At 42.0% G+C, this 25,791-nt stretch overlaps 1 protein-coding gene across 10 annotated transcripts in view; it reads right to left on the bottom strand.

Moving 5' to 3' along the window:
• rbms1b (RNA binding motif, single stranded interacting protein 1b) overlaps positions 1-13,437 on the bottom strand; it is a 43,197-nt gene extending 29,760 nt beyond the window's left edge. For 6 of the 10 annotated variants that reach the window (XM_080752631.1, XM_080752633.1, XM_080752638.1 and 3 more), the window contains exons 1-2: positions 13,302-13,437; positions 1,574-1,755 (exon numbers count right to left, since the gene is read on the bottom strand). In XM_080752631.1, the coding sequence (XP_080608757.1) occupies positions 1,574-1,755; positions 13,302-13,373 (254 nt within the window). In that variant the 5' untranslated portion in view covers positions 13,374-13,437. Of the gene's footprint in view, positions 1-1,573; positions 1,756-6,355; positions 6,631-13,301 lie in introns of those variants that run through there. The other 4 variants (XM_080752635.1, XM_080752637.1, XM_080752639.1 and 1 more) reach the window with 1 other exon arrangement.
• Between the last annotated feature and the right edge of the window lie 12,354 nt (positions 13,438-25,791).

Below are 25,791 nucleotides of genomic sequence, written 5' to 3'. Positions count from 1 at the left end.
GGGAGAGGGCTCTAAGTCAGTGGTTCTCAACTTGTGGGTTGGGACCCCCCAACATTATTTTGGGGGGTCCCCAGATAATTAACCTAATGTGCAACACTGTTTTCTCATTCAACATTAAACAGACCAACATAAAGTTTAAGTTTATAGAGGGTATCTGCACATTTCTAAAGTGACAATTCAAGGACTTTTTAATACCTCTAAAATGACAAATTAAACATTGGCCAAATTGTCAAATATTAGAGGCAGAATTGTGAAAATAGCAGATCTACATGCTCACAACGCCTCGCGAATAGAACCGTGTTATACTAAATGTAATGCCTCAACTCTTAGTGCTCGTCCGGGTGGGGGGGGGGGGCTCCCCAGTTACAATATGATTATTTTGGGGGTCGCGGTCTGAAAAGGTTGAGAACCACTGCTCTAAGTGATGTGTCGTTCTGCTTTCGAAAAGTGGATTAGATCTTAAAGTTACCAGGGCGGTCTTTCTAAAATACATACCGGTATGATATAATAAGTAAGGTTTATACCCACATAATGTATTCGACGGCACAAAACGATGAGAACAGTGTTGTTCGGATAGGATATAAAGCTCCACTGCATGCACTGTATACAGCCTGCTACCACGGACTGTTTGCTCTTTCCTTGGCCAGTCTTGAAGGTAATTTTCTTCATTTTATATCCGGATTTAATTTAATTTTATATTTCTCCTCTTGCCAAATTTGCTGTGGCTGATTCACTGTCATAACCTCAAATGTGTAATTCCTCCCCCAGGGCCAAAAACTCCACCTACCATTAACAGTGTATTATTTCTAAGCAACCATCTTGGTTTACAGAAAGAGAGGGCTTTAAGACTCAACTTGTCATTCAATCTCAGAGTATTAGAAAAAGAGCCAATTTTCTTATAGTAACAAACTGTTATTCACATCATGTCCACAGAGCTTTTCCTCTCATAAAAACATGAATTTCTGGATTACAGTGGTAGCCAATACTAGCCATCCTGGAAACCACCCATTCTACATATTTTGCATTATACAGGACTATCAGCTACTGCTAACTATTCATTTTTGAGTTTTATAGGCTTACAAGAGACAATGGATGAATTGTATTGCTAAACCTTTTCAATAACTGATTCAAATTCACAAATTAAACAAAATATTTTACAATTCACTGCTACAACAGTGCTACATTAAAAAGTGGGTCTGTTATGATGCATAGCCCAAACACGCTTACGATCTTACGAATCAACAATATGAAAATATCAAATACTCATCAGTGAATATTTTGCATCAAACTATTACAAGTTTATGCCTCATGTGAATATGAATTTGGTGTTTTCGCCGTTTGGCATATTGTAGAGTTTCGTAAAAAACAACTGCACTCTTGCAAAAAGTGGCAAAAGAATAAAACAAAGAGTTTGAAGAAGGGCCCGAAGGCCCTACGGCCTTGGCCTCTTTATAACCCTACATGACACTGAAACAGTACAAACAATACATGCAACTAAACTCTACAACTAAGGGCCCCACAGATCAATAGCTGATCAATGGCTGATGATGACAAGAGGAAGTGTGGTACTCACGGCTGACAGAGCTTGACCAGGTCATGGTCTGTGGTCGCCGGGGGCAGACCTCGGATGTAGAGGTTGGTTTTGCTGAGCTGCTCCCAGCCAGCAGTGCTGCTGCTACTGCTGCTGTTGTTGGTACTACTGTTGGGACTGGGACTGGGCGGAGCCATGGGGTGTGAGGAGGGGGCAACAGGTGGCTGGAGAAGGGAGAGAAACGTTCAAAATGTGTTAGCGTAGTTCAAAGTCAAAACAAAACAACGGCATGAACTGTCCATAATAGCGCAAACAGGCATAGACGAAACAGTGCCAGATGAATGAAACACACTCACACACATTTTCCACACGCACTGTTATTGTTAGACGTTACCTTTATTTTATTTTGTTAACCAAATATCTATGGCTACTGGCTAGAGTATATCTCCCATAGTCACTCTGACTCATGTAAAAAAAGAAAAAAAAAGAAAAAAAAATCTGTATACTCAATCATTTGTGTCAAGTTGGTGTCTGTTCAGCCCAAGGATTAATGTTTCACAGTGTAGTGACACATATCTGCAGAGCAATCTCCTTCACACCTTAGCAGTCAGCACAATCACGGTCCACAGGGGCCTGTAGCTCTGACACCACTGTGACACCGAAAGCCAGCGTGTGTGAAAGGAACCATTCCCAGCAGCCCCTGGGTGACTCTGAGCCAGATAGGTCAACATAAACAATCCTATCCCCCAGCCAGCACACCATTACACTGCTTGACCTAAGCAGTAAGCCGCCTGTTACACAATGCAGCTTTGCAGATGCATAGCAAAAATATATAATGCCAAAAACAGGTATCACATGTAACTTGGTTTCAGTTCATCATCTTCATATGGACATTGCTGACAATAACTGTTCTGATCCTGTCCCTCTAAGAAAAGACCCTGTCAGAGGTTGAGCAATGTTGCCATGTCCTGGTCAGCTTTCCCCTTGCAGAGCTCTTCCTCTTCTCCAATGTCAGACACTGATTAACACCCCCCCCCCCCCCCCCCCCCACACACACACACACACACGCACGCGCACGCACGCACACGCACACACACACACACGCACACGCACATGCACAGTGGAATCTCAAGTAAGGAAGCTGATGGAATCCCAAGCATGAGGTGGTGACAGGATTGAGTGATCCCAGTCTGGTCTCGAGCCGAAGCCGATCTTCTTTGACCGACCGAACTGCCTCACATGCCTTCACCAAGGAAACCGATTTGACCTGCTGTGTCCCGGGGATCAGCGGACATAGCCTCTCTTCCTTCCGCCTCTTGTGTAAATTTGAAATGCAAAACTACCACTGTGTTTCAGTGTGATTATGGTTGTCTACAATAAAACAACACAAAATGTTTCATGGCAGATTATGTATAGAAGTCTTGGACTACCAGGCTAGCACTGGATAGATTTTTTAAAACTTTATATCATAGTCTAAGTATTCATATAGTAAGTAGCAACCTATGGTCGCAATAACTAATTGTCTCCACCAGCCGAAGGCTGAGGGAGAGTATGTTTTCCCCTCCGTCCGTCCGTCCGTGCGTCCGTGCGTCCGTCCGTGCGTCCGTGCGTCCGTGCGTCCTCGCAGTTTGTGAACAGCTAATCTCAGTCACCGTTGGCCCGATCGCTGCCAAACTGAGCACACACACTCCCTGGATGCCAATCTAGAACCTCTGCCCCACATTTTTCAAATCAGCCTCATGGTGGCGCTATAACAGGCCGATTTATGTGGCCTGGTTGTTACCAGCTAATCTCCGGCGCCGTTGGCCCGATCGCTGCCAAACTGAGCACACACACTCCCTGGATGCTAATTCAGAACCTCTGCCCCACATTTTTTAAATCAGCCTCATGGTGGCGCTATAACAGGCCGATTTGTGTGGCCTGGTGGAGACCTGTGCTCGGAAGAGCACTGCTTCTAGTTGGATTTGGTTCACACTCCAGTATTATACAGTATTCTGTACTAGTAAGATGCCTCAGGGCAACAAGCGACCTCGACCTAAAGGGCGAGGTCACGCCAATTCTTTGCCATCTGGCCAGTGATGTATATCGGACCAGTTACCCATATATGGAGAACCCTGGTACCCATATATGGAGATCCATGTACTGTATATGGAGATATGCTGTGAGAGCCCAAGCTTACTCAGTTATTCGTTATGTGAAAGTCCTATGATGTCTATGACATATATGACATACCCTTTTATGCCCATACATGGAGATCCCTGTCTGTAGAACCAGCCACACAGATATGGGCTGTCTTGGCCATCTGTCTCGGTCATATGTGGATTCTGTTAGTGTGGTATGTGGCCGATGTAGCCTCCATATATGGGCATTCCCATATGAAGTCCTGTTAGATATGGGCTTAATATTGATGACATCAGGGAACTCCATATATGGGCATAAAAGGGATTCTGTTAGTGTGACATCACAGTGAAGCCAGAGTGTGATGTCAGAGCGGCAAACCCATTCTGTTAGAGTGGTTCCCCTGACATCACAGTGACATCAGAGCATGATATCAGAGCGACAAACCCATAGAACCACAGTGTCAGGCGTTATAGACAGACAGAGATACGGACAAGCTGTGACCGTTCACATACTAATCTGCAACCTACGGTCGCAATTATTTCAAAATGTTGTATAACTTCTATATAGCAAAGTAAAAGTGGTAAATACATGATTTATAGTTTCCAGTTCAGGCTTGATGTCATGTGTGGTTTATTTAAGGCATTAAAACCAACAAGTAAGTGAGTAAGTAGTAACCAGTTACTTACCATCCTCGTAAGTTTCCCTTCCTTTTTTTAGGAAACGGAAGGAACAGATCCTGAAGATAACACAGAACCCAGCACCAAGTAGCCTACAATCCCTATATATCCTACCGTTCTTTTCAGGTTTCAGTTTCTATGAGGCATAAGAACTGTTCCAAACTAATCCTATCCTATTGTTTACAACAAAGCTTGTATCCAAGTTCTGACATGTTTTACTTGAACAGTCAAATGAACAAATATAACAAACATATCCATAACAATCCAGGTCCAAATATGCAAACAAACAATCATGGAATCATGGAAATAATAAGAGCTGTATCTCAAGACAGAACCATATAAGCAACCTTTATGAATGGGTGAAATACAAAGTGTGATGCAGAAATTCCGGTCCTGTAATCAAGATAAGAAGGCTGTGCTTATTATAATTGCCCTCTTACCTTGATTGCAGGATAGGAATGTCTGAACTGTCTATCTTTCTAGGAATTGTGAAAGGCTTAAACGGTCAGCTTCTGTGTTTTCTGTCAACTATTCGAGAAGCCATGTATATATCAACTTCAGCAATGTGACACATTTGAATGTAATTGAAGTACTTATCAAAAGCTAACCGATAAGCCGTAAATTATTAATGGACTGACATTAAAATCATATTGTCATTTTTCATTGAGTACTCCAGTGCATTAGCCAGGTATGAGTTATCATTGTACGTTTTTGTTCAGTTTCAGTAACTAAGAGAGGTATATGCCACAGGCTCTATGGTATATTTGACTAATTACATAGGATGCACACACACACACACACACACACACACACACACACACACACACACACACACACACACGCACAGACACACACACACACACACACGCACACGCACACGCACACGCACACGCACACGCACACGCACACACACACACACACACACACACACACACACACACACACACACACACACACAGAGTGATCCATCCCATTGGATGAACAGGATGTGTGCCACTACGACCTCCAGCTATATGTTGACAAAGACAATCTTTACAGAAGAATGCCAGAGTCTGAGCTATATGTCAGAGTAAAACTCCCCTTTCTGATGGACACAGAGATGGGGACAAGAAGGCATCTTATCAGCCAGGCCCAGACCAGCACAGTCTGTCATATCCGAGCTGGAAATACACAAGGCTTCCAGTAACTGGCCTCGCCCATGGAGGGCTTACCACGAGCTAAAAGTGCGTGCTGTTTGTATGACAGTACAAGCATGACTCCAACATGGTCATTTAACACAGGGAATTTAAAACAAATCGATATGTAACTGGGGCAAAATGAATGCATGAATGAACCATTTTACACTGTGTATTTTCACACATGGAAACGGAATGTATGGATACAAGAACATAGCTAAACCAATGGATAATGGAATCACTATCTTACATCTCAATCCCACAGACATTACACTTTTATATCGTTTTATAGATAGATAGTTGAATAGAAGTTTATAGAAGTCTACAGTGGTTCAACCAGGCAAGAGTATCTAATGAAAGAAACACTGGCATTAATTGTTCAGAAAGTTCTCTGAGGCTGCTGTTTGGAATATTTTCTGGGGAAATTCATTTGATCTGTAACCCATACAAGTGAAGCAAAATAGCCTACAATATTTTAGTAGATTCTGTTTTTCTAACATAAATAAACATTTGGTCTGGGCTTACATTAGCAATACATCAAAATAAATCTAACTCATAAAACTCTGTCTCTGCCTATATTATATATCCAAAACACCATTAGACCATGTAACTTTAGTAGACAGTCAGGTTATTATCTCTCGCATAGGATATATAAAACGTCTGATGAAGTCAATCAACATTTAATAATAACACGTAAGTGAATATAACCTGTTCGTGGAGAGGTTATATTCATGGTTAAGTTATTACAGATGAAGGTGACAGACAAGCAAGCTCCCTCAGACCTGTTTTGCGACTTCCCTGAAGTCAGCTTTGTGGGTATGTTTTGACTTTGTAAATACAAGCTTATTTACCTGTTTGCGATACGGAGTCCTCAGCGGGTTGCCAGTATTAGCAAAAATCATCCTCGGTCCGACAGTAAAGATCGTTTTTTGTCTTGTTTGCTTTTTCCCCCTATAGTTATTTATTTCTAACTATTAACGCATACAACTGACCACATAAATATCCGCCTTATTCGACTGAAACACACGCGAACATAATTCTATGCATAACTGTATACATATCCAACTGGTAACTTACTACACGGTAATAATGTAAAATCTCCGTGAATAGTCCCAACTTCGGTTGCCCAACCCCGTTTGTTTGACTAGGTTCATTGATTTGCAGTCAGTCCTACGCAGAACAGACCCTGCTACGCTGGGAGAATCCATTCTGCCATCCGGTAGAGGGATTCTCCTTTTTGTCGGTCGGTGTAAAATACACAATTGCTTATATTTTTTCTATTTTAGGGATGTGTAGTGTGGTCAACGTCGGCTTATAAGTAAATGCGGACACTTACGACTGCTTGCATTAAGCACGCTATCTAAATGATTCAATATCGTTACAATGTTCCACCCTTTGTTAGTGTTGGTACAGTCGAGAATGCATACTTAACATTCCACAGTGCGGCCGGCCATCAGTGTGATATTTTGACCAGTTTAGTGTCAATCTACTTTCCTGTTAGAAGTTCTCTACTATCTGTACCAACTTCCAAGTGAAAGATTACACCAATGTAACTCCATAAAGATGCAGCACATAGCTGTTTATATTGAATGTGTTCACCGTACACAACAGGAGTAGGCAGCACCATGGATATACCTGTTTATTACACAGCTTTAAACATTGTCCAGAGGCAGTAGCCTAGCCCTAGCACATTGACGCCTGCTTTTTGATCAAGCAAAGAATTATTCATTCATCATCATTAAACAAACTCTAAATAATATAGCCTACGTTAATTTTACATAAATATTTACAAAATACAAATGTAAAACTAAATACATTTTTTTCCAGATATCCTTGTATCAACAACAGCCATTTCAACCAATTCATCAAATAAAAATAAATACAATAAATACATCTCCAAACAGCCAATTTGGGGATTTTTAAGGGTCAAGCCTTTTGTTTTCAATATAAGCTTAAATCCTATCTTTTCTCTGTGGACTACAGGTTAATTGAAAGGTGGCTTCCATGATACCAACTTACCAAGACCACCATAATAACCAGTAAAGGAACTACTACACTACAGTATCTCTAAAATGTGAGTGATGTGGGGGAGTTCTTTATTGAAGCTGGTATAGCGACTAGAGAATATACAGGGGTCAGGTTGAGCTATAAATCAAAAGCAATTCACCCACTGCTGTCAACTGCTGATTGGAAAACCAACACTGGTGGTGGAGAATGTGAATTAATGGTGACCTTCAGAAAGGCACGAGCACCATACAACCTCTCTTTCATTCTGCCTTGATAGTCTTTTGAACCAGATCAACCTACACAGAACTCCACCTTCTCCTGATTTAAGTTTGGACAGAGGTTATCTTTGTCTTGTATTAATGCCGGCTGATCTATGACAAATGAATGACCACTTGCTGCCAAGGTAAATAGGTTTGTTTCTTCAATGATCAATCCATCACAACCTGAATCAACCTTTGCCTATGGTGTTGTAAGGCCATGTGTGCTCTGTTGGCCGGGAATTATCCAAGCCATGCCGGTGGGGTGGCCTGAAAGTGTACCATGGCAATATTAGGTATAGGCCTATATTGGCAGCTCAATAGAGTAAGAGAAAGTCTTGACTTCAAAGCCACGCCTCCTACGTAGGTCACAGATGTATTTTTCCCATTCCAAATCCTGTCTGTGTTGGGAGAAAATGTAATAAATTCTGAAGTAGCATTGAAAATTACAGTAGGAAATCACGTTCTTCACTGTCCCCACTGAAGCACATCACGCTCCAAAATCATTCCTGAGATTCTTTAGATTTCACGACATCAATTTGTGTTAATAGTTTGTTTGAACTGAGAGCTGACAGAAAGAAAATCCAATGCAACAAAACGCAGTGCTGTAGTCAATTCGTAGGAAGCCTGGCTGGCAGACCTTTATTCTTTGGATAAATTAGTACATTTTCACCATCAGTTGATGCTTCATAACCATTATGACTAAAATTGCCAGACTCTTGTTTTTTTTAAACGTAAAGAAGTCATAAATCCACTAAGTATGCACCATGACTAAATGATAATACATTTATTTTGCTTACTATTTTAAGCACGGTTATCACTGCTGTTTTGTCACGATTTTAAAGATGGGCACAATGAAAATCCATAGGGGTGATATGTGATATGCTAATTGGTGTCATCCTAAATGACACCAAAGGTCACCACTAGAGCATGTAGAGAGGTTCAACAGGCCACCATGAGAAGTCAATAGGTCACCATAGAGGGAAGAGAGGTCTGATTCAGCACTTTCAGGTCACTGTGTGTTAAAAGGGACCAGAGCAGACAGAGGGCCAATAGAACCAACCCCTTTTAAAGGAAAGGCTATCTGTCATTCCAGCTGTCTTAATATTAATAAGCCATAATCTTTGATGCTCTTCTTTATTGGAACATTGATAAACCATTCATAAACACCATGTAAGTGTTTCTCCAAATACAATCATTGTTGTTTTGACACACAACCACAAAGTTATGCCCTAGTGTTTTGAACAGATCCAGTGTTTTGAACTTTTGAACATACTGTATCATGAACATGCACTGATACTATTGCAACTAAGCTACCGGTATATTGTTTCGACATGACAGAGTCTCTACTGAGCTAACAAAAAGGCTACCTGAGTGAACACCCATCCCCTGCAGGGAATCTCATTCTCATTCGACAGGTAAATGTGCATAGGCACATACTATGAGAGCCACACACAACGCATGCAAACAAACGCATGTGTGCACACACCCAAACATAGGGTATTTCCAAAGGAAATCAATCTTCTTTCAGATCATTTTACTGTGTTGTCGGTTCCAATACTCTTTCTCTTAGTAATGAAATCAATCCATCACTCAATCCAGCAAATGTCTCCCATGTATACTGAGGAAAAATACCAAATCAAAACCTAACAGCAAATACATCTCAGAATGACTTCAGAATCTGTGAAGTAATTATAAACCAAGAATTCTGTAATGCAGAGACAGATATTCCTTGGTCTCCAAGTAGAAGCAGCAACACAAAAATCCTCTCCAGCAACACAAGGATCCCCTCCAGCGTGGGACAGAGAGTCGTCGGCAGCTCCAGGAAGCTTTTAGAAGCAGCTCAGTGTTTACCTTCCTGACTTGATGGAAGGTGTGTGTTGTTGGGGGGGGGGGGGGCAAAATCCCTCTGTGACAAACTGGTAGAGCATTTCCGTCAACTCTCGAGCCTTATAGAACCCATAGCCACAAAAGAAGAGCCACGAGTGCCTATGTGTATGTGTCACACAGGAAGAAAGACCTCAAATTTACGGTTCTGCCTTTAATCGAGGTGTGTACAGTACAACCGCTCAGCTCAGCTATGCATGACTAGTGGTCCAAAAATGACTGTAGCATGAGTCATATAGCTTGCTCTGATCAACAGTATTTTTCTGAATGATTACAAGATAAAACTGGGTTTACATCTTTGAAGCGACTGGGGCAGAGTGGGAGGTGGGAGGCTTAAAGTGTAACAGGAGACATTTATGTGATAGAAGACTGCATTCTGCCCATCTGTCCCATGCCCTCACTTCTATCATGAGATATAAGCAAGCCTAGGGAGTTTCTGGTCTTGTGGTAGGTAATCTATATCTATTCTAATCTAATCTTTGGACATCAAACAAACACAGCTGATTTGCTGTCAGCTGCATGTTGGTCAGTCAGAATCCACAAGCCTTATTTCCAGCCAGTTGGTGAGGGTTATAAAGATACAGGCATTGTTTTTATTTAGGTTGTGTTGTTTAAATATTAATTCCATGATGCCTGATTTTATATCATATTTATCTTATAAAACATTGATTGATAGAAGACTGCATTCTGCCCATCTGTCCCATGCCCTCACTCTCACTTCTATCATGAGATATAAGCAAGCCTAGGGAGTTTCTGGTCTTGTGGCAGATAATCTATAACTTCACTGGTTATTGATTAATAACATGCATATACACTCAACTGCAATGAAATTCTGTTTCATTCATATTTCAGATCTACTGTAATCCTGGAAAATAGGTTGAACATATATGTTTATTTTACAGTCAAGGGTGAGGGCTTTCATGAAACATTCACAAAGGAGGAAATCGATCATCATTGGAGCCTCCTGATGTTAGAGACGTTTATCTGTAGATCTCATAAATAAGTTATTGCTTCATGACAAAATGAGCCAAGAGCGTTGGTGAGAACTGAAAATGTAATTTCATTCAACCTCAACAACATTCATTTCCTCCAATGAAAGTAATTTGAGAAATAATATAGCCTGCTTTAAGAAATAATATTAAAAAGCATCATAGATCATCCTGACACATTTGAATTTATTTATATGTATATTTTTGGGAACTGATTTCACACACACACACACACACACACACACACACACACACACACACACACACACACACACACACACACACACACACACACACACACACACACACACACACACACACACACACACACACACACAGGGTGCCATGAATGCATTTATATTGCTCAGACACCTTCACATAAATTAAGGCTGTTTGATCGCTTCCTCTATTGTGAAAGGAAACACTTGACACTGACTATTAGTGGCATTGAAGGTATTATTGTGAAGCTGGACACTCATTTTGCCCACATCAAAAGTCCTAAGAATGAGAATCATATGAGCACAAAAGGAGTTTTAAGCCTGCCGTGGACATAAAGAGCAGCACCACTGTGCTGTTTCATTGTGTACATTCCGCTGCCAGGCAACTCTCCAAACTTTATTGTAAACATTGTATAGGGCTTTTCAGCCTCAGCATAATGCCATTGTCCACAAGCTCGCTCGCCATGTAAGTCCCATGGCAGTTAATACATTCACCTTGTCAATGATTAAAGGCTAATGTTGACAGGGAATCAAGCCAAGCAAATATAATCATCACACATATCACAAAATTGCACATTTAGAGCTCAACAATCACTTCTGTTTCTGATATGTGACCAAGGAAATCCTTAAAACGTGTACTCATGCAGTAAGTCTTAATACACAGTCTTGACTTTAAATGTTACTTTCAATTTCCCAAAATCCAAAATACTTCCTATAATGGTTTCCAAGTTATTTTACATTCCCTAACCCTGTCCCTAACTTCAGTAAACAGTCTATGCCAGTCTACTATACAGTCATTAAGCTACTAATATAGACTGAAGTAAAGCGGGTCATGTTTGCATGTTTGGAATTGTAACAGCTGAAATCAATAATATCAGTATTCCGATATTAACTGGCGGGCCGCGTTAAAGTGAAGGTGGGGGCCGCATGTGGCCCCCGGGCCGCCAGTTGCCCATGTATGGTCTATGCCTAAACCTAACCCTAACCCTAACCCTAAAGGCCAGTCCATAGGCTACTCTCTCCGAAACCAAACTTTTCTTCTGAGAGTTCTGACTTTCGGACGTGCAGCTTTCCGAACTCTAATTCAGGGTATAATGCTTTTCAGAAGTTCCAAGTGACATAATTTTGACGAAAGGTTCGGTTTTGGAGAGAGTATGGACAGGCCTTAACCTTAACTCTAAACCTAAACCTAAGGGCCGATTCATACTCCACTTTTAGAGCCGAATTTATTTTGGTTCGGTTCTGGTTCTGTCCAAATTACAATATGACGTCATTCAGAGGTTTGGGGGGGGGGGGTCATTAATTCGGCTGTTCGGTGCCACCGAGATTTTGAGACTCCCCGAACCGAAATAAATTCGTCTCTAAAAGTGGAGTATGCATTGGCCCTAACCCTAACCACCGTTGGCAAATGATATGTCGGACCCCCACAATTTTACCCTCCAAAAATGTACACTCAAAATAGGATTGATTTGTATGAGAGAAACACCTTGTCAAGAAGTACCACTACTACTATGAAGATAATGGCAATGAGTGATCCCAGTATGATGAGCACAATACACAATGTTCCATCACATCACTTTTCCAGACTCTTTCTTTAAGGAGTTTTTTTGAAAGCTACTTTTGTGTTAAAACTATGCCACACACATCTAAGTCAAATGAATGACCTTGTCCCAATATATCAACCTTACATCCTCTTTAGTGGTCCATGAATGAATAGGTCCATTCTGCACATTCATTGACCACTGTTCAACTATTTTTGTGGATGCTCTATGCTCAGTTGAGTACAGTTTTGAATCATTTGATAAAATATATAGAGTATCTATAAATCACTTAAAATATGATCTGCATTCACTGCTGTTGGTCGTTAATACCAACCTAGGAACTTAATAGGCAGCCATGTTGCTAAAACTTTCATGAGCTTTCAGTGATGCAGAGCATTAGGATCCGCTTTATGTTAGCTGAGATGCCTGTAGGTCAGCTAGGGACTTTCCTCCAAACATCCCATATCTGTCTTTCATTTTCTAACACTGGTGCTTTGTATTATACTAATATAGTGCAGATATAAAACATCCTTTGGTAAACCCCAAACTGAAGAGCCTCAGCATATAATAGCACACCATTAATTTGAAAATGTTCTTTTATTTACGATGTGAACTGTATGAGTGTGCAAATGTCCTGCAAGAAATCATCAAAAGGTAAATCACATTCGTAGCTACCATCAGCTCTCACAAACGCTGATCGCATGATGAGAGAACGAAAACATTGAGTTTAGATTAGCTTTAGTTTGAAATTGGAGACGAGACATGATCCTACAGACAACGATTGTTAGACTACATATCAGTTTATCTGTCAATGCTGTCCCAAGTTCCAAACTCGAGACAGCGAATGCGTTTATTTTATATACCGGGCGTAGCATATTTGATATTCTAGCGAGCCTACCTTCGTCTGCAGGTATTGAGGATAGTAGTAAGAGCACTGGGGGTACATCTGTTGATTCCACACTTTTCCCATGAAGATAGAAATGTCTTAACCTCTGGTGGGTGTAAAGTAAGCTACTTAAATATTTCCAGCGATTACGTTTTTCACCAGTGTTGATTTCTGTCTCTTGGTGGAGCCAGTGTGGAGTGGACCTCACCCTCTTTTATTGCGGAGCAGCTGCCTCTTTTCCAAGGGGATTCTTTCTGCGTGGACACGTACAGGACTTGTTTTGGTTCGATGCTTAAAAGTTTAAAATCATCTGCGTTAGAGGGCGAATTGGAATAAACGTTTAATAGCCTACACACAGTCTCCAATTAGTGAACATGTTTTGCCTACATTGCTTTGTTTGTCCGAAGTCCGAACTAACAGTTCAATATAGTTTAAATCGTGTTTTATTGCCAGTAAGACTCCCTAATCAGGAGATAAGCGACCGTAGGTTGCTTATCTCCACAAATAGGGCAAAAATTTGTTTTTCCAAAATCTTCCTGATCCATGTTGATGAGATGAGTGTAGACATGCTGTGTAGTGATTTTCGTGATTTTAGGGCAAAATCTGTAGGAGCAGTGTCCAAAAATGTGTTTTTAAAAATCGGCCTGAAGGTGGCGCTATATGGGACAGATTCATGTTGATGGGATGAGTGTAGACATACTGTGTAGCGATTTGCGTGATTTTAGGGCAAAAACTGTAGGAGCAGTGTCCAAAAATGTGTTTTAAAAATCGGCCTGAAGGTGGCGCTAGAAGAGGGGCATGTGAGAAATGAGGGGTGGGGTCTCCGCGTTGCCTTGGCGGACGAATAGGTACCGGCCCCGGCTCTCCCGGACGCTCCTAGCCCGAGTTACGGCATTTTATGTGAGCTGCAGTGGAGGGGGTCCTCCACTGGGGGCGCCACCACTTTTGCATCCGTTCTGGAGCACCAGGAGTGGGTGGTCCCCAGGAATTCCCTGTGAGCAGCCCCGTTGGGGTGGTCATTTGGTCATTTTTGCACATTTGGTCATTTTTTACACCTGGGGGTCCCCGAGGGACCTGGGGGTCCCTGGAGCTCCAGGGGTCCTTGGAGGTTGTAGTTTGCCAGGTAAGGAGTGTGCAAGACCGTCTCCACGGCACATGAGCATGCGTTATCGATTCTCCCCCCTCTCGAAATAAATCTCATCCATTTGCTTGTTAAATGAACCTGTGACATTAATGAATTTAAACGAACAAGGAAAAGTGAACCTCCTCTCCCAGAAACAGGAAACTCCCGGCCAGGAACATGTACCCATTTCTGCATCATATTTCAAAAGCATTTACCACTTCATAAGAAAACTATCTGTAGTTATTAAGGAATATGCCAGACAGTTTCCTGTAAGCTTTGTTGCAGTTAGCAAATATGCTGTTACTATGTAGGCCTAAAGCATCATGGAAATAAATAACAGAAATGTCCTTTTAAAGTTTCTAAAATACATTATAAATGAAGACTTTGATATAATTCATCTACCCTATCATATCTTTTGTCCCTACTATTATTTAGGCAGAATAAAAATGTGGAGATTGGACATGAATATGTTTTCAGAACACTACAATACACTAAAAGCAGTCAGGGCCCACACACAGGTGGAAATCTCAATGAATTGAATACACAGGACCACAATGGAAACAAGCCCATCTTGGTGCATGCATGGTCACATCGCACTTGTATTCTACCTATGAGGGGGGATGCTGCCAATGCATTTCAATGGGAGTGTTTCTTTTTTTTATTATTATTGCAGAAATCTACAAATGGCAGCAAACCCTATTCCCATTGTAGTATGCATTGGCATAAGCCACCCTCATACAGTAGGTAATAAAAGTGCAATGTGACCATGTATGCCCTTGTGTTCTCCTCTTAGCACCATTGTATAATGGTACCATTGTAGCCTACTATTTGTAAACTGTTAATAAAGTATTCGATCCATCAAAAAACAAAACTGCAATACCCACATAACAATGGTTACCACATTGAATTCTATGAGTGGAGAAATATTCTGGACTGTAGATTCCCTGCAAAGTGTTTCTACATATTACTCTCTTAACCATATCTTCCTCAAAGCCTGCCTCAAAATGTCTGGAACCCCCCCTGAGGCCAGAGCGGCCAGAGCCCCAACTAAAACAACAGTATTAAGTGCAGCTCTCCCCTCCATTACTGATTGAAACCAAACCACTAGCTTAGTGCACTGTGGTAGTGGAGGTTGATTTCCTGGTGGCAGCCATATTTTATGCCTTGTTTATAAACAATGAAAATGTCCCTTTTTAAATGACACCTCTGATTGTACTGTATAATTTGTCCTCAATTGACAGAAATGACGCAACATTGCAGAACGATGAGATTTCTCAGCACATGCAAGAGAATGATGTATAAGGAAATTGCATGATTCGTTCATTATAAAACTTAGGCCTATAACTCATATTAAACTTGTGGGTTTCATTTTACCCCAGGGTTCCTTTCTCTCATTCTCCTAGCCACTCTTTCTTTGGGTTCCTGGAATCTGATCTGTGAGCCCCCCCCCCCTCCCTGCATTCCTCTTCTTCTTCTCCTCCTCCTCCTTCCAGGGCATGCCAGAATCCTTAGCTCTGCCTTCTGTCTGATCTCACATTTCTGCAGACCTACAGCAGATTGTTTATTTTGCTGGACATGAGAGAAACATGGGAGGTGGGGGGGCATTCAATGGACCAAGATTTACTGCTGAGCTCAAGCCAGGCTCCACTATTATGATATGCTTCCAGGACAAGGACCCCCTCTATGACAGGAAGTTGACTGGCCCGTCACCACTGACAAACCATGAGGAAGCACAACGATAATCTGGTGTGCAGTAAATGCTAAATTAGCTGATCAAGCCATTGCAATAATAGTTCAGCTGATATTGGAAAACGAAATATATATGACGTATGAATAAATAAATAATACCATATTAAATGCAAAATTACCTTGGACGCCAGGCCTCACGGAGGAGCGAGACTGGAGCACTGGCCACACGAGACTATGCAAAATAGCTGTTTGCTAAAGGGGTTTCATCAGCCCACATTCAAGAGGAATGCCATCCTGGCAATAGGTAGGTACCCTGATATATGTCCTGATATACAAAGGGCAAAAATCAACCCCATCTGACCTCCTGACCTCAGACGTCCTCTCCAGGCTGAGCTGACAGATGCTGGTAAAGAGTTGAACTGCTCCCCAGAGAACCTTTCCTGCTGAAATTTATGGGGTCTCTCTGCATCATTGCGATCCCTTTGTAAGTGTTGAGATCAGGAAAGAAAGAAAAGGCTCACTTTTAGAGACCTTTCTACACATGAAAGCATATATGGTCTGATTACTTTTATGATCCATATCAGGTAGATCTAGGCTATTGTGTGGCACTGGCAATATATAACAAGATGACTGATTCAAGGTAACCATTAATTGTAATGACAAAAAAGTGCTTTTTATTTAACATGTTTATCATTGAAATAATGTAGTGGTCTTGTATGTTTAAGTGCTGATATTCTCAGAGTGCAAGTTGTTGCACCTTCTGTCATTTAGCTTATATTGCAGGTGTTTCTCTAGTTCTGGATGCAATTATGTGTTATTGTGAGCCACACAAGTGAGTATAGCCTACTAAAGATTGCTATGTTGCCACACATTCTGAGAGAGAGAGAGAGAGAGAGAGAGAGAGAGAGAGAGAGAGAGAGAGAGGTCAAACAGAACAGAGTGCCAATGTGCCATATGAGAGGGAACAGGGTGATCTCGGCTAGGCCTGGCTCTCTCCTTATCAGTCTATGGATCTATCTGTCCCTCTTGAAATTCTCGTCAACTCATAGTCAATGCTATTTCACACCCAGCCATGCCAGGTGGAGGTAATCAGACAAAAAAGGAGTAGCCTAATAATAATAAATACAATTTACATAGTGCTTTTCTACATAGTCAAAATCGTTTTACAGAAAACAGAAACAAAACTAGAAGCAGTGCTCTTCCGAGCACAGGTCTCCACCAGGCCGTGAGTCCTGGTGGTGCTACTGTATTATAGGCCAATGTTAAAAGGGTGGCATGTGTTCTTCACCTTAGATCTTTCATGGCAATCGGACGCTGCATGCATGATTTGAAGCATTGTTCCAAAAATATGTTTTGCTAAAGTCTACCTGCTGGTGGCGCTATAACAAGCCAATGTGAAAAAGGTAGCATTTGTTCCTTGACCTAGTGGGAATATGTGTGGCAAATTTCACGGTAATCGCAAGCATGGTTGATGATTTGAGGCATTTTGTTCAAAAACGGAGCAATCCTGCAAACTTTGGAAGCTAATATTAGCCAATCAGGATGGAATATGAAATATCAGACGGATCGTACTTGATCACATGACTATAGAGATACTGTGTACCGATTTGCGTGATTTTTGGATAAAATCTCAAGGAGTAATATCCAAAAATGCGTTTTACATAAGTCGGCCCAAAGGTGGCGCTATAAAAGGCTGATGTGAAAAATGCAGGGCAAAGGTTTATCCTTAGCCTCTAGGGAGTGCGCTTACAAAGTTTGAAACTGATCGGTGGAGTTATAGGTAAAACCACAAATCGGCCTGTTATAGCGCCACCATGAGGCTGATTTAAAAAAAATTAAGTGGCATTTCTTCCTCGGCCTAGTGGGAACGTGTGTGCGCGATTTCATGATAATTGCACTTTGCGTTTGGGATTTGAGGCATTTTGTTCCAAACGGCTCAATCCTACAAACTTTGGAAGCCAATCTTAGCCAATCAGGATGGAATATGAAAAATCGGACAGATCCGTGTCGATCACATGACTGTCGAGAAACTGCCTACCGATTTGTAGGATTTTTGGACAAAATCTGTAAGAGTAGTGCACCGAAATGTGTTTTGCAAACATCGGCCACTAGGTGGCGCTAGAAAAGGCCCATTTGAAAAATTTAGGGCAGAGGTTCTAGATTGACATCCAGGGAGTGTGTGTGCTCACTTTGGCAGCGTCCGGGCCAACGGCGACTGAGATTAGGCGCTCACAAACTGCGAGGACGCACGGACGGACGGACGGACGGACGGACGGAGGGGAAAACATACTCTCCCTCAGCCTTCGGCTGGTGGAGACAATGAAAAAGGTAGCATTTGTTCCTTGACCTAGTGGGAATATGTGTGGCAAATTTCACGGTAATCGCAAGCTGCATTGATGATTTGAGGTATTTTGTTCAAAAACGGAGCAATCCTGCAAACTTTGGAAGCTAATATTAGCCAATCAGGATGGAATATGAAATATCAGACGGATCGGACTTGATCACATGACTATAGAGATACTGTGTACCGATTTGTGTGATTTTTGGATAAAATCTCAAGGAGTAATATCCAAAAATGTGTTTTACAGAAGTCGGCCCAAAGGTGGCGCTATAAAAGGCTGATGTGAAAAATGCAGGGCAAAGGTTTATCCTTTGCCTCTAGGGAGTGCGCTTACAAAGTTTGAAACTGATCGGTGGAGTTATAGGTAAAACCACAAATCAGCCTGTTATAGCGCCACCATGAGGCTGATTTAAAAAAAAATAAGTGGCATTTCTTCCTTGGCCTAGTGTGTGCGCGATCTCATGATAATTGCACTTTGCGTTTGTGATTTGAGGCATTTTGTTCAAAACGGCTCAATCCTACACACTTTGGAAGCCAATCTTAGCCAATCAGGATGGAATATGCAAAATCGGACAGATCCGTGTCGATCACATGACTGTCGAGATACTGCCTACCGATTTGTAGGATTTTTGGACAAAATCTGTAAGAGTAGTGCACAGAAATGTGTTTTGCAAACATCGGCCACTAGGTAGCGCTAGAAAAGGCCCATTTGAAAAATTTAGGGCAGAGGTTCTAGTCTAGATTGGCATCCAGGGAATGTGTGTGCTCACTTTGGCAGCGACCGGGCCAACGGCGACTGAGATTAGCTGCTCACAAACTGCGAGGACGCACGGACGCACGCACGGACGGACGGACGGACGGACGGACGGACGGACGGACGGACGGAGGGGAAAACATACTCTCCCCCATGCCTTCGGCTGGTGGAGACAATAAGAACAATATTATTGTGAAAATAATTGTTAAAAGGTTCAAAATAAAGAACAGAAAATATTTTAGAAAAAAGTGATGATCGGAGCACAGGTCTCCGCCAGGTCAGGTAGGTCGTTGTGGGCCAGCAATGAGCCATTTTCCAAAATGGAGCACTCCTGCAAACTTTGTTTAATGACAATTTGTGTGATATTTGGGCAAATTTTTAGGGGTACTGTCAAAAAATGTGTTTAGCAATAATCGGCCTCCTGGTGGTGCTATAACAGGCCGATCTAAAAAATTCGGGGCAGAGGTCTGCTCTGGGATCCAGGGAGTGTGTGTGCATAGTTTCACTGCGAACAGCACAGAACGCCACAATGGTGCCGGAGATTAGCTGTTCATGGACGGATGGAAGGAAGGACGGACGGACGGACGGACGGACGGACGGACGGACGGACGGGGTGCAAAATATAGAGTGGCGTCACTCCCGTTCACTTCATGGGGCCAGCCAGGTCTTCCACACACACACGACACATCTATTGGCGTATAGGGACAAACCACGAACCGGAAGTTTACAGAATGCATTGAAGTCTATGAGGGGTAAAGTGACAATGAACCACGTGACCAGCGCTGTTTCTGACATCGCAATGGCTCTGATGGCTCGCAACTCTCTGATTAGACGACTCTGGCATCGCTGGACCTGAGGGAGCGGAAGGGGGCGTGGTGTTTGAGTGGACAATCAATTTCATGTAGTATTACATTTTGTAAACACAACAACCTCATCAGTATGCTCTTTGTTGACAACAGCTTAATGGCTTAACCATCATACCAAGCTGGTCAACAAACACTAGGACTCCCTCCATACCGTATGCAACTGGATACTGGATTTCCTCATCCACCGCCCCCAAACTGTCAGACTGGGCAATCACACATCCCTCACCCTCCCTGAGGGCTCTGTGCTGAGTCTCCTCCTTTATGCAGTCTTCACGCATGACTGCCAACCGATCCACAACTCAAACGCTATAAGTTTGCAGATGATACAACGGCCAATGGGCTTGTTTCAAGGACGAAGCCGCATATAGGGAGGAGTCTCGGAACCTGACAACGTGGTGCACCAACAAAAACCTGCTCTTAAAACACCAAAAAGACTAAGGAGATTATCATGGATTTTAGGACTACTGAAAAGATCACACACAGTCCTGTCCAGAACAACAAAGAGGCTTTGGAGAGAGTCTCCAGCTTCAGGGTCCTCTGAGCATGGTCTGACCTCAGCAATGGTGTGTAAGGCACAGCAACCCCTATAATATATTCTGAGGAGGTAAAGGCAACCACCCTCAAAAGATACAAGTTTTACAAATGCACCACTGAGAGCATCTAACAATCTGCACGACAGCAGCTACACCAAACCTGCAAATAAGCCCTGTGAAAACAGCACAGGTCATTGTTGGCATTAATACAGTATCTGGCTTAAAGTCCTGTTCGCAATTTGGTGTTAGGGGAGTTTCTCACCTGAACTGAGTCAGTGGGTCCCTAGACATGAAAAATCACAGAGGTGCTCGTCCGCCATAGTGCCAGGAATGGCGCAATGGCCAAATCAAATATGGCTGCCATCGGCTATGATGAAAATCCAACTTTTCTGTTTCTGGGTGTATATGCACATGTAATACCTCTATTTGGACTAATTGTGGTGTGGGGAATTCATTTCTGATATTGTTTTGACCATTTTGGGCGATTTGGACCTCAAAAGGTCATGGTCAAGGTCATTTTGCTATTCTGAAGACCGTGGGCCATAACGTGGCCATTGTTAGGAGTAAAAACAGGTGCAGTAGGTCTAAATCAACTAATGCTGACATGTATAATTCATTTCTGACATTGTTTTGACCATTAAGGATCATCTTGTCTTTGAAATATCAATGTCAATGCCATTTTCTAAAAACGATTTTGTTCATTACTTGCACTTTTATAGTATTTTTTGTAAGTTTGTTACTATTTTATAGTAAGTTTGTTTTCTTTATAACAAAAGACATACTAGTGGGAAATACAACAAGTAAACATCCACATTTAACTTTAAAGGGGGGTTTTAAATGGGTGTTTAAATGAGCAAATAAGACTATTTACGAATAAAAGTGACAAATAAAATCACACAACAAAAGCACACACAAAATTAAATAACAATTTCCAAAGTGCACCATATTGGGATTGTGTGCATCCAAGTTAGTATGATGTGTTTTTACAGGATGTATTCAGCAAGGCAGCCATATCCTCGAGAGTCGAAGTGTTCCTTGCATCCGTCCAATGTTCCATTGGTTCTAGTCTTTCCTCAGGTTCCTTGGCTGTTGCAAGCAGGTGGCAAGACATGCACTAGAAAGGTGCCTTGTTGGTCTCAGGCAGCAGTTGTACTTCTCTGCTACCAATGCTGTCTTGTTCTGTCAAGGTCTTTGCCTCTCCAAAGTTTGTTAGATATTGTATTCGGTCAGAAGCCATAGCTGCATGCTTAGTCCCCACCTGGCCCATGCAGTCATTTCCAGTTTCCAAGGCATATGTCCCCTGATCACTGTCTTGGCTAGTGGTGCTCCAAGATGAGAGACTGCTTGATGCTGTAGAAGCATGTGCCGCTGCACACCTAGTGCCATACTGCTACCAGATCTACTTAATCCCCAGTGCTTGGAAGTATCACTACGACAACTCTCTGGGGTCCACTCCTGGCGACCCATTATTCCCTCCATTAGGTTAGGGTTATGGGTAGGTTTAGTTATAATAGGGCCAGTTGACTCCACATGTACCAGCAGCTTGGTGACAGCCTCCTCAATCTAGTTCAATCTTTGGGATCTCTTCACCTCCAGCCCCTTTTGCAGGGAGCCACTCATCATCATCAGAGATAACAGAGTCGATAGACGCACCCATCCCTCATCAACTTTACACATTCTGGGTGTCTGAGGTGAACAAACAGTTCTCCAGCTGTGTGTTCGGAATATGGTGGCCATTCAAGCTTGTGGCGATGTAGGTAGAACGGCTGCCTTGGAATCTGAAGGTTCCAGGGTCGATTTATGTCTCCTCCTGCTTATTTGTCGAAGTGTGCTTAAGCAAGACACTGAACCCCTAACTGCTCCCGATGAGCACCTTGCATGGTTTCTTGGTGTGAATGTATGTGTGAATGTGTGTGTTAATGGGTGAATGTGAAATACATTGTACAGCGCTTTGGAGAAGAGCGCTATATACTGTAAATGCAGTCCATTTACCATTATCAGCTCTGTTGTCTCTGTTGATGATGTCGCTAGTGGAGAAGAGATCCCAGACATCTTGAATAGGATTGAGGAGGCTGACACCTGGTGCATGTACAGCCTCCATTATAACTAAGCCTATCCCTAACCTTCACTAACCTTAATGGTCAGAATAATGGGATGTCGGAACTATGAGCGGACCCCAGAGAGTTGTTGTCTCCTTCACATTACTGCTATACTACACCCCATATTTCCAAGCACTGGGGATGAAGGAGATCTGGCAGCAGTATGGCACTGGTGAGACTCACTTGCACTGCATCAAGCAGTCTCATCTTGGAGCACCACTAGCCAAGACAGTGATCAAGCCACATATGCCTTGGAGACAGGAGATGACTGCATGGGCCAGGTGAGGATTAAACATGTAGTTATGGCTTCTGACCGAGTACAATGTCTAACAAACTTTGGAGAGGCAAAGACCTTGACAGAACAAGACACAGTATTGGTAGCAGAGAAGTACAACTGCTGAGACCAACAAGGCACCTTTCTAGCGCATTTCTTGCCACCTGCTTGAACAGCCAAGGAACCTGAGGAAAGACTAGAACCAATGGAACATGGAACAGGGCATGACATAAAGGCTTGTCCTGTTGTCCGGGACAAGTGCCCATACTATGGAGTGGAGGGAGCAAGGGGGGTCATTAGCCGTCCTTTTGTTATTATTTCATTGTATGAAATTTTTATCCGGACAAGTGACTTTTGTCTCCGGACAAGTGAATGGGAAATATACTTGTCCAAAGAACAACTGCCTCAAAAAGTCAATGTCAAGCTCTGATGGATGGAAGGAGCACTTTGACTTTAGTACACTCCTGCCATGTCTGAAGCAAGACACTCGACACTGATGGAGTTCTGTGCATCATATTTTGCCATGGAACAATGCCAAATCCATCCTGTAAAAACACCTCATACTAACTTGCATGCACACAATCCCAATATGGTGCACTTTGAGGGAAATTGTTATTTAATTGTGTGTGTGTTTTTGTTGTGTAATTTTATTTGTCACTTTTATTCGTAAATAGTCTTATTTGCTCTTTAAACACCCATTTTAAACCCCAATTTAAAGTTAAATGTGGATGCTTACTTGTTGTATTTCTCACTAGTATGTCTTTTGTTATAAACAAAACAAACTTACTATAAAATAGTAACAAACTTACACAAAATACTATAAAAGTGCAAGTAATGAACAAAATCGTTTTTGAAAAATGGCATTGACATTGATATTTCAAAGACAAGATTATCCTTAATGGTCAAAACAATGTCAGAAATGAATTATACATGTCAGCATTAGTTGATTTAGACCTACTGCACCTGTTTTTACTCCTAACAATGGCCAAGTTATGGCCCACGGTCTTCGGAATAGCAAAATGACCTTGACCATGACCTTTTGAGGTCCAAATCGCCCAAAATGGTCAAAACAATATCAGAAATGAATTCCCCACACCACAATTAGTCCAAATAGAGGTATTACATGTGCATATACACCAAGAAACAGAAAAGTTGGATTTTCATCATAGCCGATGGCAGCCATATTTGATTTGGCCATTGCGCCATTCCTGGCACTATGGCGGACGAGCACCTCTGTGATTTTTCATGTCTAGGGACCCACTGACTCAGTTCAGGTGAGAAACTCCCCTAACACCAAATTGCGAACAGGACTTTAAGCCAGATACTGGATTACATTGAGCTGCCATCACGAGAACATCTTTGGGCCAAGAACATCGTAAAGTACATTACACACCCTGGACACATTTTGTTTAAGCTCCTCCCATCCGGTAGGCACTTCAGATCAATCTGCACATGCAAAAACAGACTGAAAAACAACTTTGTCCCACAAGCTGTGGGATTATTGAGAACTGAACTGACAAAACTGATTTGAATTTCACTGCTTGTAGGCCTACCTACTGTATATGAGTCAGTGACAAATAAACCCTTCTTGAGTCTTGTCAGACTGACAAAACTGATGTGCTGTTATCATTGGAGCACTGGAAATATTTACCCACCCACTGATTATGTGCAGTATTTATACACGTCATCCAACACCCCAATACACCATCACCTCCTCCTTATTTTGCACATTCCATATTGAATCTAAAGTTTGTGTTTTGCAATCATAATTTGGGAATGCATGCCAAACTTGCTCAAGCTAAATATGCATGTTAGAAACATTTAAATAATAACTAAACAGATAAGAATATCCATTTAAAAGTATCTTTATTGATGGCAGATATGAATATTATCCATAAACATATCCGTCAATGCAGTGGGAGAAAAAATATACTTTTCAGTTATCAAATCATTGTTGCTTATCGGTATTACATTTTTTAGGGGAGACAAAGTTGACCTCAGCCTGTCATAAATCATAGGATCAAAGTGAACCAGACCACCATAGAACTCAAGATCTTAGGGCCTCTTGTTCCCTTCCTTTGAGAAACTTCCACAGCTTTTATCTGAATTGGGGATGTTTGGGGCAATCTGGATGTTTTAGGTCATCCTCAGCAGGGGAAGAGGTGGAAGCTGGAATGTCTGGGAGGGTCATGGATGACAACCTCTGTGGGCAGGACTCCCAGAAGAAGATTCCCTAGGGTCTGAGGAGCCAGGCCACGGGAGCCCCACTGTTCCAGACCAGCAACACAATGACCTGCAGCCCACTAACAAATACTCAGACTGAGACCGGAGACAGCAATGGATTATCCAGTTATCTTTGCTCTCTCTTTGTTTTGAGTGCTAGCACACTGGTTCCCAAAACCTGGGTCAGGACCCATGTGTGGGTCACGGTCCACGGACAAATCTTTATGGGTCCCTTAATTTTTGGTTTCCTACATTTTGTTTTTAATTATTCATATTTCAAAACATTTTCAAAAAACATTCCCCAAAAAGCTATGATTTTCATGAACAAAAAGAAAATGCAATGATTTTTCTTAATAAATAAATGAAAAATCGAAGAAATACCATAAATTAGAAAACAAATGTTTAAGAAGTAGTGAAAATAGCCGATCTACAATCCCGGGCGAATGTCTAATTTCTCTTTTGGGTCACAGACTAAAAAGTTTGGGAACCACAGAGACCTCTACAGATTTAGGTTTGAGACAGCAGCTTCTTGGTCTTGTAGGAGTGAAAATATAAACCTCATTCCAGTGCAATTTATTTTTATCATATCTTATCCTAACT

This window comes from Nannobrachium achirus (genome assembly GCF_963921795.1).
Source record: "Nannobrachium achirus genome assembly, chromosome: 22".
NCBI classification, from domain to species: Eukaryota; Metazoa; Chordata; class Actinopteri; order Myctophiformes; family Myctophidae; genus Nannobrachium; species Nannobrachium achirus.
The sequence above is the reverse complement of the archived record's forward strand: the minus strand, read 5'-3'. Positions and strand labels throughout refer to the sequence as shown.